We start from the raw sequence: 19,303 nt of genomic DNA, 5'->3' as shown, positions 1-19,303 counted from the left end.
CAATCTATGCTCCTTCCCCCTTTTCACACATCTTTTCAAATAAAACTTTACCCATTTCAGTATATTTTCTTATGATAGTATAGCAGAGGGCAATTACTAGGCCAAAGGCTATAAAGATTTTTAATGTTCTTGATACTTACTGCCAAATTGCCTTGCAGTAAAGCTGGTGTTGTTTCCTTTGGGGTTGAACCCCAAGAAAATTATTTGTAGCAAGAGAAGGAAATAAGGTTATGGAGAGCAGAGGGAATTTTGCCGTTTAACTGGCACCAACAGGTAATGAATATTTCCCTATAAAAAAGCTCAAAGGCATGCATACCACTTACACAGCATGGAGGTAAATCAAAAAATCTCTGGCTCGCCATTTCTGACACCCCAACATTTAAATGCAATCTAGAGTATTCAGTTGCCAGCTCATGTACTGAGCAGAAGGCATCTCTGTGGTCTTCAGTCTCTGGAATGTTTGTACTGACCTGCACACTTGATTGTTTAGTTCAGAGATCATTTTCAATAAACTGTTGTCACTTGAAAATAAACAGTCTGGACAATGTATGGTCCATTTGGAACGCTGAGAAAATCACCAGGACAGGATGTGTCTTCTTGCCTGTGCAGGCCTCTTTGGAACACATGCTCCAGAGAGACTTCATCTTCTTCCACAGAGCAGAAGATTCGATTGCAAAACCAAGCTGTTTACTTGGCATTTCTGGGCAACCCTTTTTTGAAGAACCACCAGGATGGGTGGCTTCGGAGTCCCGCTTCGAAGACACGAGTTCATGCTGCTGGCGCTCTTCCTTCTGCACATTCCGGGTCTGGGTCTGGACGTGGAGAGTCATCCTACCACTGAAGTCTGCGCCACGCACACCATTTCGCCAGGACCCAAAGGTGAGGAAAGGAAGGGAAAATTTTCCTGCAATCCCTAAGCTCTCTTCCTCCACCTCTCAACCCCACTCTAGCTCCCAATGACTTTCTCTTCTTCCCTCCCTACTTCCTCCCACTTTGCTTCTGTTTTGGAAAATTAATAGCATATTACTTATTTTCACATCTCCCCTGATGTTAGGTAAGGGCCCTTTGGGGGGGGGGGCGGGGTAGAACCCCAGGCCTGGGACGTGATGGAACCAATCCAAGGCGGGGGAATTTCCTCTTCCAGGCTGCTTTAGGAGAAGACACAAGCCAGATGTTCGTCTCCAGGAATCCTTTCCTTAAAGCATCTTGGGCGGTTCCTATTTCAACACCTTTCTCATACTAATGCTACTAAGCAAAAGTTTAGTAAATATTAAACCTTTGGTATATTTCATAAGTTAATGGGATCCAACACAGAGGAACAGTTTTGTCAAGGATTGGAGGTAGTATACAAATGAACATTTCTTTATTTGAAAGTGAAGTCTTTAGGGGTCAAGAGCCTTCAATTGAAAGGTGATGGAATGTGGCAGAATGTTTTTGAGTGGAGCCAAGGTCTAAATGTGCTTCAAGCAAGTGGTTGATAAAAATAAATAAATAAATAAATAAATAAATAAAAAATGCTGCTCTTTTCCTAGATTTAGCTCTGACCCTTTTGTTCTCAAAGTGGTCACTGCAGCATAAATTGATGGCCCCTCATTAGTAATTCATGCAGCGTTTCTCCAGGCTAGAGGATGGGAGAATTACAACTGCTTAAAATTTTAAGTAGAAAAAGGGTCTTTCAGAAAAAGCATCCCAGAGATACATTGCCCTGTGCTTGTCAGTTATTTAAATGTATATTGCTTAAAGTGCATTTTTTCTTAATCAGTGAATTAATTTCCTCATAAGATTGCAATCCAAGTTTTAACCTTTGATACCACAAAATAAATGCCGGAGGAAGAATGAGACCTTGAGGCTTCCTAATACTTTCTTGGGTGAACACATGAATAATGTGAGGGCAGATGTTTAGAAAAGAAAGTTCTGATGAGAAATAAAGTGTTTACTTAAAACCATAGAGTATAGAAAACTTTGTATTAGTCCTAGAGGATCAGGGAGAGTGCTGAAAATGAACATTTTCCCTGTTCCTGCAAATAGGAGAATCCATTTGAAAATAGCACTGTTCAACAATTTTTCTTGCCGAGAAATGGCAATTTTCAAACTGGAGGAAAAATGGAAAAGTGTTGTTAAAATAATGTCCCAAAATATAATGGTCAACAGTTCTATTCATTCCAATTCAGTAAACATATATTGAATACCTACTAAGTGCTGAGCGCTATTTTAAGCACAAGATATGCATTAAAATATATATATAATATATTAATATCATGAGCAATGGAGACATAAATGATTTAAGAGGGGGAACAGAGGGAAATCAATATGTGTTAGATAACAGCAGGGTGTTCACCCCTAAGACTTCCTCCCTCATTTCTTTGCTTAACAGAAAACTCCCTTCCATTAGAAAGAAACCCTACTATGATTACAAACAATGAAACCTCTTTAACTCTCTTTCTGAGCCTGTGTGAAAATCATGAGAGGATTACAAGCCAGAGATGTGACAGGGTGAGGAAGTGACTGCCCCAGGAAAGCAAGAACCCGGGTCCCAGAACGAAGTCGGCTATGAACCTACTATGATTTCTTCTTCTTCCCCAGAGCCAGAGAGCTTTGCATTCAATGGATTCTAAGTGTGTTTCTTCTTTAAGAGAGTCCGTAATTCTGGAATGTACTGACTACCCACTAAGTCCCAAGCATCGTGTGAGATGCTAAAGGTTTCCGGCTAAGGAAGAACTTGTCCTAGAACTTACAGCTACATTTCCAGCTGGATATTAGATTGCAAACCTTTGGGGTCAGGGCCCAGTTAGGTCATTTGTTTTTCTTCGCAAATTGCCTCCAGGCACACATGGTGCCACGTGAGCGTGTTCACCGCTGCCCTGCCCTTGCTCTAGGCACTGTGCTAACTGCTCAGACAGTGGAGAACAAGGCATTGTTGTCTTTGCTCAAGAAACAACTGCCGGCCCTGGCTGGTTGGCTCAGCGGTAGAGCATCGGCCTGGCGTGCGGGGGACCTGGGTTCGATTCCCAGCCAGGGCACATAGGAGAAGCGCCCATTTGCTTCTCCACCCGCCCCCTTCCTCTCTGTCTCTCTCTTCCCCTCCCGCAGCCAAGGCTCCTTTGGAGCAAAGATGGCCCGGACGCTGGGGATGGCTCCTTGGCCTCTGCCCCAGGTGCTAGAGTGGCTCTGGTCTCGACAGAGCGACGCCCCGGAGGGGCAGAGCATCGCCCCCTGGTGGGCAGAGCCTCGCCCCTGGTGGGCGTGCCGGGTGCATCCCGGCCGGGCGCATGCGGGAGTCTGTCTCACTCTTTCTCCCCGTTTCCAGCTTCAGAAAAATACAAAAAAAAAAAAAAAAAAGAAAAAAGAAACAACTGCCACTTACCCCTATCTACTCCTTCATAGGCATGGTGACAGCTCCTCCCCACTCCTGAACAAGGTACATTTGTATTTTTAGCTCTACAAAAGGAAAAAAAAAAAAAAGAAACAAAAAGACAAAACTTGATAGTTAACATTTTAAAAGGCTGTTGTTGTTTCTGTTCAATATTTTTTTTCTTTCTAAGATCAAGCTGGTCTACACTTTTCTCCCTGGGTAATCACTGCAATATCCTATTTACCAGCAGTATACCTAGAAACTTCTAGATACTCTCTCTCAGAAATAGACAGTTCAGGAGTTTTTCCTAAATTTATTTGGGACACTAGGAACTAAATAAATTATTTAGACCTGCATGTATAGATTCAGTTATGATAACTCATTAATTAATTTTTTGTCTAATATAGAGATGTCGTATTTCACTGCCTTATTTCCTAAGGATGACTTAGTGAAAAGAGATTGGATCTAATCTGTTTTATCTTAAGTATGTTATTACATCTATTTATGCTTCAGTTTTGTTTTTTTGTTTTTTTCTGTAAAATGGGCCTTAATGATAGACCTGTTTTAAAAATAGTATAAGATAATCAATATAAACTCTAAGCTGTGTAGACACCATAAAATAGGTACTTACATTTTATTTATCTTTCCTTCCTCTCCCTATCTCACTCTGTTGGGTAGCAATTTCTAGAATATTGTTCCAGTTATCAAAACTTCTTTGTGTAAATCCACTTTTATTTTTCTTTCTTTGTCTTAAATTTATTACTTTATTCTATTTAGTAGGATTTTTTTTTCCTCTCTCTTACCTTGGTAGTTTCTTTAAACAATTTATGTGAAATTCTGACCTCTAGTGGTTTTACTTAAAAATAACAATGACAAGAAATTTGAACAAGGACTGTTAAAAAGAATTTTAAAACCAGTAAGAAACATGGAGGTGATACTTCACAATTCCTAATATCCTTTGAAATACACTCTCTTGTGTAATTTTCACAGTTGCCCTATGTGGTAGTAATTACTTTAAACTTAAAGATTAGGAGACAGTATCAAGGAGGCCAGCGGCGTGCCAATGTCTTTCAGGTAAATATAATACTTGCAGTCATGCAACTTGAACTTTACCCCTAGCTTTCTGGCTCTGGGTCCAGTGTCATTCCATGACAACCCTGGTTTCTATTAGAATACAGTCCACTGACTCTTTTCTGATAAGAAACAGTTAAGGCAGCACCTAAGAACGTGGAGCTCAGGTAACTTCTCAGCCCAATATTGCACTGGATACCAGAACATGATGGAAGTGATGACATGAGACATGACTCCTCTTTGAGAATGAATTCTCGTTTGTTTGGAAATTCATGTGATTTTACCCTGTTGCTTACTTTGGCTTCTGCTGGCTTTTTTTTATTTAAAAGCTCTTCCTAACCAATGACATCCGTGCATGTGTGGCTTAAGAGGTCCTTTACAATCCAGCTTGCTTCTCTCTACTCCTTTCAAACCTTGTCTCCCACTGTCGTTCGCTCTGGACACCCATGCTTTGTCTCTCATTTCCGACCCAGCAACTTTGCCCTTGACTGTCTGGCCCTGTCTTACCGCAGCTCTTCACGAGGACAGTTCTGTCTTCATTCCTTCACGTTTTAGTCAAATGCCCCGTGCACAGTGGGGTCCTGCCTGGCCACCCCTTTACCCTCTGTTATAGATCCCAAACCATTTCATTATTTTCAAGGACTTACCTCTCAATGACAATCTTTTGTGGATTTATATAGTTATAGTCACTCTTAGAACGCAAGCTTTTGGAATGCAGGGACCCGGTCCTCTTTGCTGAGGGTCTTTTCCCGCTGCCTAGAAGAGTTCTGACACACAGTGGATGCTGCATAAATATTTTGGGTTAAATAAATGAGCCCCAGTTATCTAAAATCTCCCGACATTTTAGCTCATGGCTTGGACCTTTCTATACAGTTCCTTGAGAATGCTCTCCACATATGTCCTGCATTTTCAAAGAAAGGACTGTTCCTTTTATGCAAATGCTCCCAAAAGGAGGACTGATCCTGGAGGCGCACTGTCACCACACCATTTCTTCAGTAGTCAAAGGATGTCCCCACAAGTGGCCACCAATTTTTTGCAAGTACAGAGCACTGTGGCTTGCCTGATGCCCCTGTCTCAGCCTAGCCTGGCCACTAACTCGACACCCCTTCACTCAGTACAGAAGGCTCCCCATTGATCGTTCTGAGGACACTACAACTCCTACAAGCCACTGTCATGACTCCTCCACGCACGTGGCCTGTGGTGAACTCATGGGGTCGGGATACTCTCCCTTCCCTTCACTGTGGCTCTAGTGACAACCTCAATCCCAATGGTAGGAGCAGTGATGCCATCACCTAGCTAGTGATGCCTTTGTACTGTGCGAGTGCTTTACAGCCCTTTTAAAATTTAGTTACCTCAGTAGACTCAGAGGGGAAAAAACATTATAATTTTCATTTGACAGATGAAGAAACTGAGCTTCAGAACTATGAAGTCGCTGGCCTAGAGCCACACAGTTGGAATGGGGCAGGTTGGAACGCCATCCTGGTATAGTTGGACTCTACTCCCTAAACAGCCCACTAAGCCCCTAAGCAGTGTTGACTGTCCCACAGTATTTTACGGGGCCGGATGAAACAGCTACTTCAGCTTTTGCTTCAAGTTTTTATTCATCCCTACGGAGCTCATGCACGGGCAGACCAGATGACACATGTGAGCGCCAGATGACAGGACGTGCATGTGGCTTTGCCACAAGGGAGGCCTTATAGAGCTCCCTTCTGCACTCTGAAATAATTTATTTCTCGGCAGACCCATTAGCCTCTAGAACATGGACTTCTTTCTGGCCAGCCAGCATTTTCCTGATCATGGCTCTGGATCCCAGCAACTGACACGACCTGAGTTATTTCCCAGGAGCCTCTGCATCTCCAAACAGGACTCTGCCTGGCTTCCCCAAACGGATGACCAGAGAAGCCCCCAAATCTCTGGATGACTGTCACACTCACGTTGGGAGTCTCACACCCGTGGAGTAACTCTCAGAGATAATTTGCTTTAACCCCAATGATTTTTACCTTTGTGAAAATGGAAGTCCAGAGAGGTGAAATAACGTGTTCGATCTCCATACACCACACAGCCGCTCCTTGGAGGCGGGGCTGGAACTAGAGCTCACATTTCAGACTCCTCAGCCAGTCCCTGTTCCCTCCTGCCCGTTACATTCTTGTCCTTGCGTTTTATCATTCTCATCAGGCGTGAAATGGTCCTTCTTCAATTTTATAAATTAACATTAGAAAAGACGTTCTGTGAGGTCAATGTATAAACATGCTACAGAATTGTTTTAACTCGGTCACCTTGATATAAATTAAGCTGCTAATTTCTTTCTGGTGCCTTTATTAGAGAGGTTAAGCAAGTAAGTATTTTCCCAAAACCTTTATATTAATTGCAGTAATGAACTGGATCCTTTCATTATGAGTTTTAATACGCATTTAATGCATAAGGACAGACCAAAATTTTAAGCGGCTTGTCTTTTTTTAACTTTAGATTTCAGTGAGTGGGTGCTTTTCTCCTCTTCTTTTCTCTTTGGATAGATGCACCCCTAAAAAAATTCAAGAGGGAATGAATAAAACTCCAGTTAATCAAAGTATGGACAAAGATGAGTCAGGAAATACTGAGTGGTAATGACAAAAAAAAAAATTAGTTTGTTTCATTTTAGCATCCTTTACCAAAGCCGTTTCTCTCTCCGACTCTTTTACATAATAACTTAGCTATACATCGATCACTACTAGGGACCTAATAGGTACTTGCTTGTCGGTACCTCATGGGCTACGGAGACAAAGTGTATGGTTGTGAATTTCAGCTCTGCCACTTCCTTTCTGCGTGATCTTCAGCTTTAATGTCCTCATTTTTTAAATGGCGATAATGATACTGCCCATCTCAAATGCTTATTTTTTAAATTAAAACATGTGTACCAGAGAGATTACCTATCATTTCCCCCCCACTAGCTTTCATTGCTCTTACTGCTCACCATAAGCTTCCTCTGTCCCCACCCCGCTAAAGAAAAGCTCGTAGATTATGAAGATAGTTCGACACATAGACATCTACCAGGGAGATGCCTCTATCTCTGTTCTTTCCTGCAATTTCCTGACTATTTCCAGCCCCACCGCAGTCAACTGATGCATCAGTAGCTCACCAACTTGCGAGCACCCAAGCTCTTTGCTGATGTTGCCTTTGTGCTCTAGTTCTGCGACTGAGCCCGGTGCTCCTTATCATAAAAATGGGAATAGGAACCTTGTAAATACCCCTAGGGATGTAAATGGACTAAATGAGTTTAAGAAGTACAAAACCTAAGCCTCAGTTGTCTCATCGGTATCCTGGGATGATAACATTGTGCAACTACTGCATAGGGTTGTGGTGAGGAGAGGTGAGTTAAGCCACGTAAAGCACTAAACACTGTCCTTGCCACATTGCCAAGGGTTCTATAAATATTAGCAAACCAAACAAAATCCAAGGGAGAATGAGAATGTTATTTCCTGGGTTTTTGTTGTTGTTCTTTTTTTCTTCCTTTAAGGCAGGGTCGTCAACCTTTTTATACCTACCGCCCACTTTTGTATCTCTGTTAGTAGTAAAATTTTCTAACCGTCCACCGGTTCCACAGTAATGGTGATTCATAAAGTAGGGAAGTAACTTTATAAAATTTATAAAGCAGAGGTACAGCAAGTTAAAGCATATAATAATAATTACTTACCAAGTACTTTATGTCGGATTCTCACTAAGTTTGGCAGAATAAATCTTCTATTTATTTATTTAATTACTTTTTACAGAGACAGAACGTAAGTCAGAGAGAGGGATAGACAGGAACAGACAGACAGGAACGGAGAGAAATGAGAAGCATCAATCATCAGTTTTTCATTGCCCGTTGCAACACGTTAGTTGTTCATTGATTACTTTCTCATATGTGCCTTGACCTTGGGCCTTCTGCAGACCAAGTAACCCCTTGTTGGACCCAGCAACCTTGGGTTCAAGTTGGTAGGCTTTTGCTCAAACCAGTTGAGCCCGCGCTCAAGCTGGTGACCTCAGGGTCTCGAACCTGGGTCCTCTGCATCCCAGTCCGACACTCTATCTACTGCGCCACCGCCTGGTCAGGCAGAATAAATCTTTATAAAACAACTTACTATAGTTAAATCTATCTTTTTATTTATACTTTGGTTGCTCCGCTACCACCCACCATGAAAGCTGGAAAGCCCACTAGAGGGCGGTAGGGACCAGGTTGACTACCACAGCTTTAAGGGATGTTTTTCTTTTCCTACTGTCTGTGCCCTCAGCAGACATTTTGGTTGGTCTCAGGTCATGGACAATATGTGTAGATATCTCTCTTCCAATTTGGGTTTATGAAATTCTACTTTTGGAGACTTTCTCAATTCTGTTAGAAATGGTTTTATTTGGCCCCTCCTCATCTTTTCAGGATATTCCAACTCATCAACATTCTCTCTGGTTTTCATACCAAACGTTTGATTTGCAATACCCTATCATTTTACAAAATTCGTTCAATTGTATTTTATAGGTTTCTCGGCTCTTTCATAAAAGAGTTGTAAATATACACAGTAAAAATCTGACACTCAGAAATTCCAGTGAAGTAGCATCTAAATAATTTCATTGTTTTCAAATTATTTATCATGATTGTTCTTGATTTGAAAGCTCTGGAAGCATCATTTCAGGTCTCTTGTGGCCACTTGACAGTACTTATATCTGTTAAACAAATTATGTAAATGTGCATCTTTAGAATTTACAAAGGATTTCTCCATTATTTTGCTTTAGCTCCACTGACATACTATGGGAATTATTATCCCTACTGAAAGAGAAAGAGACTAAAGCACACTATTCTTGCATGTGGTCTGACTGCACGGCCATGAGCAAGTATTCTGGGGAAAAATCCTCTGCCCATTCCACCTCCTTAACTCTGAAGAAAATAACCCTAACTGACTTAGTCAATAAGATGAGCTAAGATCCCTCAAATGAGAAATCATCTCAGGCAAAATCAGCCATATTTTAATAGGACAGGTTAGATAGACAGATGACACCAAATTCCTTGAAGAGGAGACTCTTCCTGTTCTCTGCAGTTGGAGAACTTCTAGATTTCGAGGGTCATTTATTTGACCTGGCCCAGGGATTGGGTGTGTGTGCAAAACACTAATAGTATTGGGTGTAGTCAGAAATAGTTTAAAAGGAATTGTTCTGCCTGGTCTGAGATGACAAATATGTAGAAAAACATGTTGACCTTCAAAGCCAAAAGCTGACAAAGCTGTCATCTCTCTCTCTCATCAGACCACATGCTGAGTGACCAAATGACAGGACAATCAAAAGGAGGGAGACTCATACGTCCAATGGGACATTAGGAGATGGAGTGTGGTAGCAAGTGTGGCAATAGGCTCTGGACCCTAATGAAAGCCCCCAAAGATACTGGGAAACTTTGTTATACCTTAGAGGAGGGTTTGTGGAACTGGTGATATCAAAATGATTTATCAGTGTGACCCTAGAACTTGAAGAAGAAGGCTGGACAATGCCACTGGTGATCATGGGGCAAAGCCAGTACTAGACAACAAACACGGGTCATAATACACTGAGATAAAGCTCACATAGAGTATTCAAAGATAGGAATATGACCTGCTTTCCTAGACTGGAGCACACATAAGATGACATTTTATTTTTCAAATTAAAGTGAGCTTGAAATCATACACACACACACACACACACACACACACACACACACACACACACACAGTGTGTCCATAAAGTCATGGTGCACTTTTGACCAGTCACAGGAAAGCAACAAAAAACGATAGAAATGTGAAACCTGCACCAAATAAAAGGAAAACTCTCCCAGTTTTGTACCTATTCAGTGCAGTTCGATGTGGCTCATGCACAGATTTTTTAGGGCTCCTTAGGTAGCTATCTCCTATAGCTTCTACAGACTCGTCACTGACTGATGGCCTACCAGAACGGGGTTTCTCCACCAAACTGCTGGATTCCTTCAACTGCTTATCCCACCAAGTAATGTTATTCCTATGTGGTGGCACTTTTTTATAAACGTGTCGATATTCACATTACATTTTGGTCACGGATTTGAATTTAGCGAGCCACAGAACACACTGAACTTTCCTCTGTACCGTCCACATCTCGACTGGCATGGCTGTGGGCTGCTCCACTGTATACACGGTGTTACATCATCATCTGCACATGCTGCCACATTATCCTACAGAAACTGGGAGGGTTTTCCTTTTATTTGGTGCAGATTTCACATTTCTATCATCTCTTGTTGCTTTCCTGTGACCGGTCAAAAGTGTACCATGACTTTACGGACACACTGTGTGTGTGTGTGTGTGTGTGTGTGTGTATATATACTTCTCACAAAATTAAAGAATATTTCAAAATGAATATAAAGTGATACAAAAAAGAGGCATTTAATTTTTTTTCTTAAACAAGAACATCAGAAAAAGCAAATGACAAGCCAAAGAAAGTTGTTCAATTATGCAAATGAGATGCAAAACTAACTTAGTTCATTGGTGAAAATGCACTATACACAAGGCTGAAAGTACTGGAGTATATGCATGTTCCCTGATCCCCTCATTTTTATGAGCGGTTATAATTTAATCAAAGCATACATAATATGTTTTTTCTTTTTTTTTTTTTTTATTTTTTATTTTTTTTATTTTATTTTATAATTTTATTTTTTTAATGGGGTGACATCAATAAATCAGGATACATATATTCAAAGATAACAAGTCCAGGTTATCTTGTCGTTCAATTATGTTGCATACCCACCACCCAAAGTCAGATTGTCCTCTGTCACCTTCTATCTTGTTTTCTTTGTGCCCCTCCCACCCCCTATCCCTCTCCCATTCCCCCCTCCCCCCCGTAACCACCACACTCTTATCAATGTCTCTTAGTTTCACTATTATGTCCCACCTACGTATGGAATAATACAGTTCCTGTTTTTTTCTGATTTACTTATTTCGCTTCGTATCATGTTATCAAGATCCCACCATTTTGCTGTAAATGTTCCGATGTCATCATTTCTTATGGCTGAGTAGTATTCCATAGTGTATATGTGCCACATCTTCTTTATCCAGTCATCTATTGATGGGCTTTTTGGTTGTTTCCATGTCCTGGCCACTGTGAACAATGCTGCAATAAACATGAGGCTGCATGTGTCTTTACGTATCAATGTTTCTGAGTTTTGGGGATATATACCCAGTAGAGGGATTGCTGGGTCATAAGGTAGTTCTATTTTCAGTTTTTTGAGGAACCACCATACTTTCTTCCATAATGGTTGTACTACTTTACATTCCCACCAACAGTGGATGAGGGTTCCTTTTTCTCCACAGCCTCTCCAACATTTGCTATTACCTGACTTGCTAATAACAGCTAATCGAACAGGTGTGAGGTGGTATCTCATTGCCGTTTTGATTTGCATTTCTCTAATAGCTAAAGAAGATGAGCATCTTTTCATATATCTGTTGGCCATTTGTATTTCTTCCTGGGAGAAGTGTCTATTCATATCCTCTTCCCATTTTTTTATTGGATTGTTTGTTTGTTTGTTGTTGAGTTTTATGAGTTCTTTGTATATTTTGGATATTAGACCCTTATCTGAGCTGTTGTTTGAAAATATCATTTCCCATTTAGTTGGCTTTCTGTTTATTTTGTTATCAGTTTCCCTTGCTGAGCAAAAACTTCTTAGTCTGATGTAGTCCCATTCATTAATTTTTGCCTTCACTTCTCTTGCCATTGGAGTCAAATTCATAAAATGCTCTTTAAAACCCAGGTCCATGAGTTGAGTACCTATGTCTTCTTCTATGTACTTAATTGTTTCAGGTCTTATGTTTAGATCTTTGATCCATTTTGAGTTAATTTTTGTACAGGGGGAGAGACTGTAGTCCAGTTTCATTCTTTTGCATGTGGCTTTCCAGTTTTCCCAGCACCATTTATTGAAGAGGCTTTCTTTTCTCCATTGTGTGTTGTTGGCCCCTTTATCAAAAATTATTTGACTATATATATGTGGTTTTATTTCTGGACTTTCTATTCTGTTCCATTGGTCTGAGTGTCTATTTTTCTGCCAATACCATGCTGTTTTGATTGTCGTGGCCCTATAATAGAGTTTGAAGTCAGGTATTGTTATGCCCCCAGCTTCATTCTTTTTCTTTAGGATTGCTTTGGCTATTCGGGGTTTTTTATAGTTCCATATAAATCTGATGATTTTTTGCTCTATTTCTTTAAAAAATGTCATTGGAATTTTGATGGGAATTGCATTAAATTTGTATATTGCTTTGGGTAATATAGCCATCTTGATTATATTTATTCTTCCTAGCCAAGAACAAGGTATATTCTTCCATCTCATTATATCTTTTTCGATTTCCCTTAACAATGGTTTATAGTTTTCATTATATAAGTCCTTTACATTCTTTGTTATGTTTATTCCTAAGTATTTTATTTTTTTTGTTGCAATCGTGAAGGGGATTATTCTTTTGAGTTCCTTCTCAGTTGTTTCATTGTTGGCATATAGAAAGGCTATTGACTTCTGTATGTTAATTTTGTATCCTGCGACCTTACTGTATTGGCTTATTGTTTCTAGTAGTCTTTTTGTGGATTCTTTGGGGTTTTCGATGTATAGGATCATATCATCTGCAAAAAGTGATACCTTTACTTCTTCTTTTCCGATATGGATGCCTTTTATTTCTTTGTCTTGTCTGATTGCTCTGGCTAGAACCTCTAGTACCACATTAAATAAGAGTGGAGAGAGTGGACAACCCTGTCTTGTTCCTGATTTAAGGGGGAAAGCCTTCAGTTTAGTGCCATTTAATATGATGTTAGCTGATGGTTTATCATATATGGCCTTTATCATGTTGACATATTTTCCTTCTATACCCATTTTGTTGAGAGTCTTAAACATAAAATTGTGTTGTATTTTATCGAAAGCCTTTTCTGCGTCTATTGATAAGATCATGTGGTTTTTGTTCTTTGTTTTGTTGATATGGTGTATTACATTAACCGTTTTACGTATGTTGAACCATCCTTGAGATTCTGGGATGAATCCTACTTGATCATGATGTATTATTTTTTTAATATGTTGTTGTATTCGATTTGCTAGTATTTTGTTTAGTATTTTAGCATCTGTATTCATTAGAGATATTGGTCTGTAGTTTTCTTTTTTTGTGCCATCCTTGCCTGGTTTTGGTATGAGGGTTATGTTGGCCTCATAAAATGTGTTTGGAAGTATTGCTTCTTCTTCAATTTTTTGGAAGACTTTGAGTAGAATAGGAACCAAGTCTTCTTTGAATGTTTGATAAAATTCGCTGGTATAGCCGTCAGGGCCTGGACTTTTATTTTTGGGGAGGTTTTTCATGGTTTTTTCTATTTCTTCTCTACTGATAGGTCTGTTTAGGCTTTCTGCTTCTTCTTGACTCAGTCTAGGAAGGTTGTATTTTTCTAGGAATTTATCCATTTCTTCTAGGTTGTTGAATTTAGTGGCATAAAGTTTTTCATAGTATTCTACAATAATTCTTTGTATATCTACGGTGTCCGTGGTGATTTCTCCTCTTTTATTTTGGATTTTGTTTATATGAGTTCTTTCTCTTTTTTCCTTGGTAAGTCTTGCCAAGGGTTTGTCAATTTTGTTGATCTTTTCAAAGAACCAGCTCCTTGTTCTATTAATTTTTTCTATAGTTTTTCTGTTCTCTAATTCATTTATTTCTGCTCTGATTTTTATTATCTCCTTTCTTCGGCTGGTTTTGGGTTGTCTTTGTTCTTCTTTTTCTAGTTCCTTAAGGTGGGAAGTTAAGTGGTTCACTTGGGCTCTCTCTTGTTTGTTCATATATGCCTGAAGCGATATGAACTTCCCTCTTATCACTGCTTTTGCTGCATCCCATAGATTCTGATATGTCGTATTGTCATTTTCATTAGTCTGTATATATCTTTTGATCTCTGCACTTATTTCTTCTTTGACCCATTCATTTTTTAAAAGTATGTTGTTTAGTTTCCACATTTTTGTGGGATTTTTTTCCTCTTTTTTGCAGTTGAATTCTAGTTTCAAGGCTTTATGATCAGAAAATATGCTTGGTACAACTTCAATTTTTCTGAATTTGCTGATATTGTTTTTGTGGCCCAACATATGGTCAATTCTTGAGAATGATCCATGTACACTGGAGAAAAATGTATACTCAGTCACTTTGGGATGAAATGTCCTGTAGATGTCTATCATATCCAGGTGCTCTAGTGTTTTGTTTAAGGCCACTATGTCTTTGTTGATTCTCTGTTTGGATGACCGATCTAGAGCCGTCAGCGGTGTATTGAGGTCTCCAAGTATGATTGTATTTTTGTCAGTTTTTGTTTTAAGATCAATAAGTAGCTGTCTTATATATTTTGGTGCTCCTTGGTTTGGTGCATATATATTAAGAATTGTTATGTCTTCTTGATTCAGTGTCCCCTTAGCCATTATGAAATGGCCATTTTTGTCTCTAAGTACTTTTCCTGTCTTGTAGTCAGCATTATCCGATATGAGTATTGCTACACCTGCTTTTTTTTGGATGTTATTTGCTTGGAGTATTGTTTTCCAGCCTTTCACTTTGAATTTGTTTTTATCCTTGTTACTTAGATGAGTTTCCTGTAGGCAGCATACAGTTGGATTTTCTTTTTTAATCCATTCTGCTACTCTGTGCCTTTTTATTGGTGAGTTTAATCCATTTACATTTAGTGTAATTATTGATACTTGTGAGTTCCCTATTGCCATTTTATATCTTGCTTTCTGTTAGTTTTGTGTCTTCTTTGATCCTTCTCTTTCGTTTTTCTATCTTTTGTTTTTATTTGGTTGTATTCCATACATCTTTCCTCTGTTGCTATCTTTTTTATCTCATGTGCTTCTGTGGTGGTTTTTTCAATGGTGGTTACCTTTGAGTAATGAAAAGGGTCCCTACCCTGTTCATTGTAGCAAACTATTTTGTGAGTACTTTTGCACTCCATCGTCCTTTGCTACTGTTAATCTCCGTCTTCTCCCCCTCTTTCTTTTTGTTGTTGTCACAGTTTAAATTTGGTTTTATTGTGTTCTTCTTGGAGCTTTTACTTGTGGCTCTGTTTTTTTTTGTTCTTTGTATCTGATTGGAGAACCCCCTTTAGTAATTCCTGGAGTGGGGGTTTTCTGATGATAAATTCCCTCATCTTTTCTGTATCTGTGAATGTTTTTATTTCTCCTTCGTATTTGAAGGATAGCTTTGATGGGTATAGTATTCGTGGCTGAAAGTTCCTCTCTTTCAGGACTTTAAATATTGGGGTCCACTCTCTTCTAGCTTGTAGAGTTTCTGCTGAGAAATCTGATGATAATCTAATGGGCCTTCCTTTATATGTTGTATTCTTCTTTTTTCTGGCTGCCTTGAGAATTTTTTCTTTGCTGTTGGTTTGTGTCAATTTCATTATGATATGCCTTGGAGTAGGTTTGTTGGGGTTAAGAAAACTTGGAGTTCTGTTTGCTTCTTGAACTTGAGGCTTTAGTTCTTTCCACAGGCTTGGGAAGTTCTCATCAATTATTTGTTTAAGTATGTTCTCCATTCCATTTTCTCTCTCTTCTCCCTCTGATATACCTATTATTCTTATGTTATTCTTTTTGATGAAGTCAGATAATTCTTGTAGGGCTATCTCATTTTTTTTAATTTTTGAGTCTCTTTCTTCTTCTCTCTGTTGTGCCTCAAGTTGCTTGTCTTCTATTTCACTAATCCTCTCTTCTATCTGACCTGTTCTATTAGCTAAGCTTGTTACTTCGTTTTTCAGCTCATGAATTGAGTTTTTCATCTCTGTTTGATTTGTTTTTATAGTTTCAATTTCCTTGGACATATATTCTTTGTGTTCATGGAGTTGTTTTCTGAGCTCCCTATATTGCCTTTCTGTGTTTTCTTGTATATCTCGGAGGATTTTTAGGATTTCTATCTTGAATTCTCTGTCATTTAGCTCCAAGGTTTCCAATATATTAAATTTTTTCTCCATAGATTTTTCCTCATCTAGCTGTGTTACCTCTCTTTCTTTTGTATCCATGATATTCGATTTTCTCTTCCTTAATGGCATCTGAGGGTGGTTTTGTTGATAGTATTAATGAGATTTAATAAATAATAAAAAGTTAAAAAAAATAAAAAAATAACAAATCGAAAAGAGTTGTTTTTTTTTTTTAAAAAATTAATAATGAAATAAAGAAAAATAAAATAAAATAAAAATTTTTTTAAAAAAGGAAATTATTCCCCCCCTCTTTTTTTCCTTTCCTCTCCTCTCCCCTCTTTCTTGAGAAAATCTTGTGGTGGACTGTGAGTTATAACAAACAATGCCTGTGATGGAGGGCCTGAATTGGGGAAAAGTAATAAAGGGGCAAAAAAGAGAGAAAGAAAAAAAAAAAAAAGGAAAAAAAAAAAAAAAAAGAGAGAGCGTATGGACCCACAAAAAGCAAATAAGGAAAAAATTTGGGTCAAGAATAAAATGATTTGCTTTTAGGTGTTGGTTTTCTAAGAGTTATGATGAGAGGAATAAGAGGAAAATGGAAAAATGGGGGGACAAATTGAAAACTTACTATTGTATTTAGTGGAACAAGAACTAGATAATATGGAGAGCCAGGGATGGGAGCACTGCTAGTGAGTTAAAAAGGTGAAGTAAAAACCACCCAAAATGCCACAAACATAGGTTTGAGTCCCAGATAAGATAATTTGTTTGTTATTGAGGTTTGAATGAGAGGAGATGTAAAGGAGAAAGGAAGAAACTAATATAGAGGGAGAAAAGAAAGAGAGAGAGAGAAAAAAAGAGGGAACCACTAAAAGAAGAAAAAAGAAAGGAGAGAGAGAGAGAGAGTTAAGGGTTTTGGAGTGCAACCCTCATAGAGAGAAAGGAAGAGAAGAGAAATGATAATGGGAGATGTAACACTTATGGGTAGTGTAGTTCAGGGAGAGGAGAGAGTTAATCGGCCAAATTGGAGGAGGAAAAAAAAGTCTCAAGACTGAAGATAAGAGAAACAAACGAACAAATATAATAAAATGGGATAGGTTATAAAGTCTGCAGATTATTCTTGATTTTGAGAGGTTATCTTCTTGCTTTTTCTTTTCTCTCCCTCTTCCTGGTCGGTGACTCTGTACCCCGGGTTCTGCCCCTTTGGCACGCTCAGGTAGAGGTTTGCAGTTGATAAGTCTCTATGGCAATGTCATGTATTGTGCTTTATTCTTGTTGGGAGTCGAGGCTCATTAGCATTTATAGGCTCCGACAGTGAGAGAGTCCGTGTTCCTGGAGCCTTTCTCCTAGTCTTTCCTTCCTCAATTAGTAGCCTGATAGTCCAGGTATGGGGTTGCTGCTGCCTCTGCCTGGATAGTAAGAGGCTCAAATTGCTGGCAACTCCCCACTCTATTTCCACTCAGCACAGGGCTCTGGGTAAGGCTCAGTCAGTCAGAGCTGCTAGCATAATCAGGCGGGCTTTCCGCCCACTCGAAGACCTCTGGCTCTGCCACTCTATCTGGTAACACAAGCGGGCGCCCACTTCCGGGGCGCTTGGAGGAAACTCTCACTCACTGTCTGCAACCAGGATATCCGGCCAGCAGTCTCACGCTCTGAGTGAAACCCCCAACCGCAGGGAAAAGTTGCAGCGTTGGAATTGAGTCTCGCTCCGTCCCCGTGTGCGGCTTTTGCAAGGCGCTGGGGCGGCCCGAGATTCCGCTTTGGCCCACACAAAGGCCCCTGACTCTGCCCCTCTCTGCGATAACACGGGCGCGCACTGCCGAGGCACTCGGAGGAATCGCTCACTCCTTATCTGCGCGCGCAAACCAGGATATGAGGCCGGCCGCGGTTCCCTCTGAGTGAAACACCCTCCAGCACGGAAAATCTCCACCGTTGGGATTAGTTCTCACTCCCTCCCGTGCGTGGCTTTCCCAGGGCGCTGGGGCTGTCCAGAGACTCTGCCCTCAGCCCACAGAAAGGCTTCTGACCCTGCCTCTCCGTGGGGCAACACGGGTACCCACTTCCGCGGCTTAGGAAGAAATCTCTCTTCCACTAACTGCGCACCGACCAGGAGACCGGGTAAAATGGCCGCTCCGCTTGTCTTTCTTTGTTTGGGTTTGGCGCGAGTGTTAGCTTGTATTGCCCGGGTTGCCACAGGATCAGATTTTCCTCGGCTTGGATCTCTGAGCCACAGCCTGGTTCGGCCGTTTTTGCTGCGGCGGCCTGGATCTATTCACCCCCTTTGCCCGCCTCAGTTTCTATATTCACAGTTACCAGAGAAAGCCGCCCTGTTTAGGTTAGTGAGGAAGGCGGAGCACTTCTTACTCCCTATTTCCTTCGGGGTTTGGTTATATATTTAGCCAATTTTTCACTCAATCATACCTTTGGGTGTATTGCGAAGAATCTGGAAGCTCCAAGTATAGGTTTTTCTGTTTCTGGTTGAAGATCTTGTTGAGTTTTGGGGGAGATTTATCGGTATCGCTTCCTACTCCGCCATTACTCTGACGTCATCTCCTCCATAATATGTTTTTTCATGATCAGGGAAGCCATACCGTGTTATTATTCTAATGTGGCCTAAGGATACTATTAATAATATGCAACTTCTTGCTCCTTCTTTCTGATTCTATAATTTTTTTTTTTTTTTCTGAAACTGGAAACGGGGAGAGACAGTCAGACAGACTCCCGCATGCGCCCGACCGGGATGCACCTGGCACGCCCACCAGGGGCGATGCTCTGCCCACCAGGGGGCGATGCTCTGCCCCTCCAGGGTGTCGCTCTGCCGCGACCAGAGCCACTCTAGCGCCTGGGGCAGAGGCCAAGGAGCCATCCCCAGCGCCCGGGCCATCTTTGCTCCAATGGAGCCTTGGCTGTGGGAGGGGAAGAGAGAGACAGAGAGGAAGGAGGGGGTGGGGGTGGAGAAGCAAATGGGCGCTTCTCCTATGTGCCCTGGCT

At 40.4% G+C, this 19,303-nt stretch overlaps 1 protein-coding gene across 1 annotated transcript in view; it reads left to right on the top strand.

Annotated features, from left to right (window-relative positions):
- Positions 1–589: 589 nt before the first annotated feature.
- The window catches only part of COLEC10 (collectin subfamily member 10), a 52,542-nt gene continuing 33,828 nt past the window's right edge, over positions 590–19,303 (top strand). The window contains exon 1 of the mRNA XM_066265770.1: positions 590–879. Within this exon, the coding sequence (XP_066121867.1) occupies positions 732–879 (148 nt within the window). The 5' untranslated portion in view covers positions 590–731. The remainder of the gene's footprint in view (positions 880–19,303) is intronic.

The sequence above is a fragment of the Saccopteryx bilineata genome, chromosome 3 (assembly GCF_036850765.1).
Source record: "Saccopteryx bilineata isolate mSacBil1 chromosome 3, mSacBil1_pri_phased_curated, whole genome shotgun sequence".
Lineage (NCBI taxonomy): Eukaryota > Metazoa > Chordata > Mammalia > Chiroptera > Emballonuridae > Saccopteryx > Saccopteryx bilineata.
Note: the sequence above shows the minus strand (reverse complement) of the source record. Positions and strands in the feature narration are given on the sequence as shown.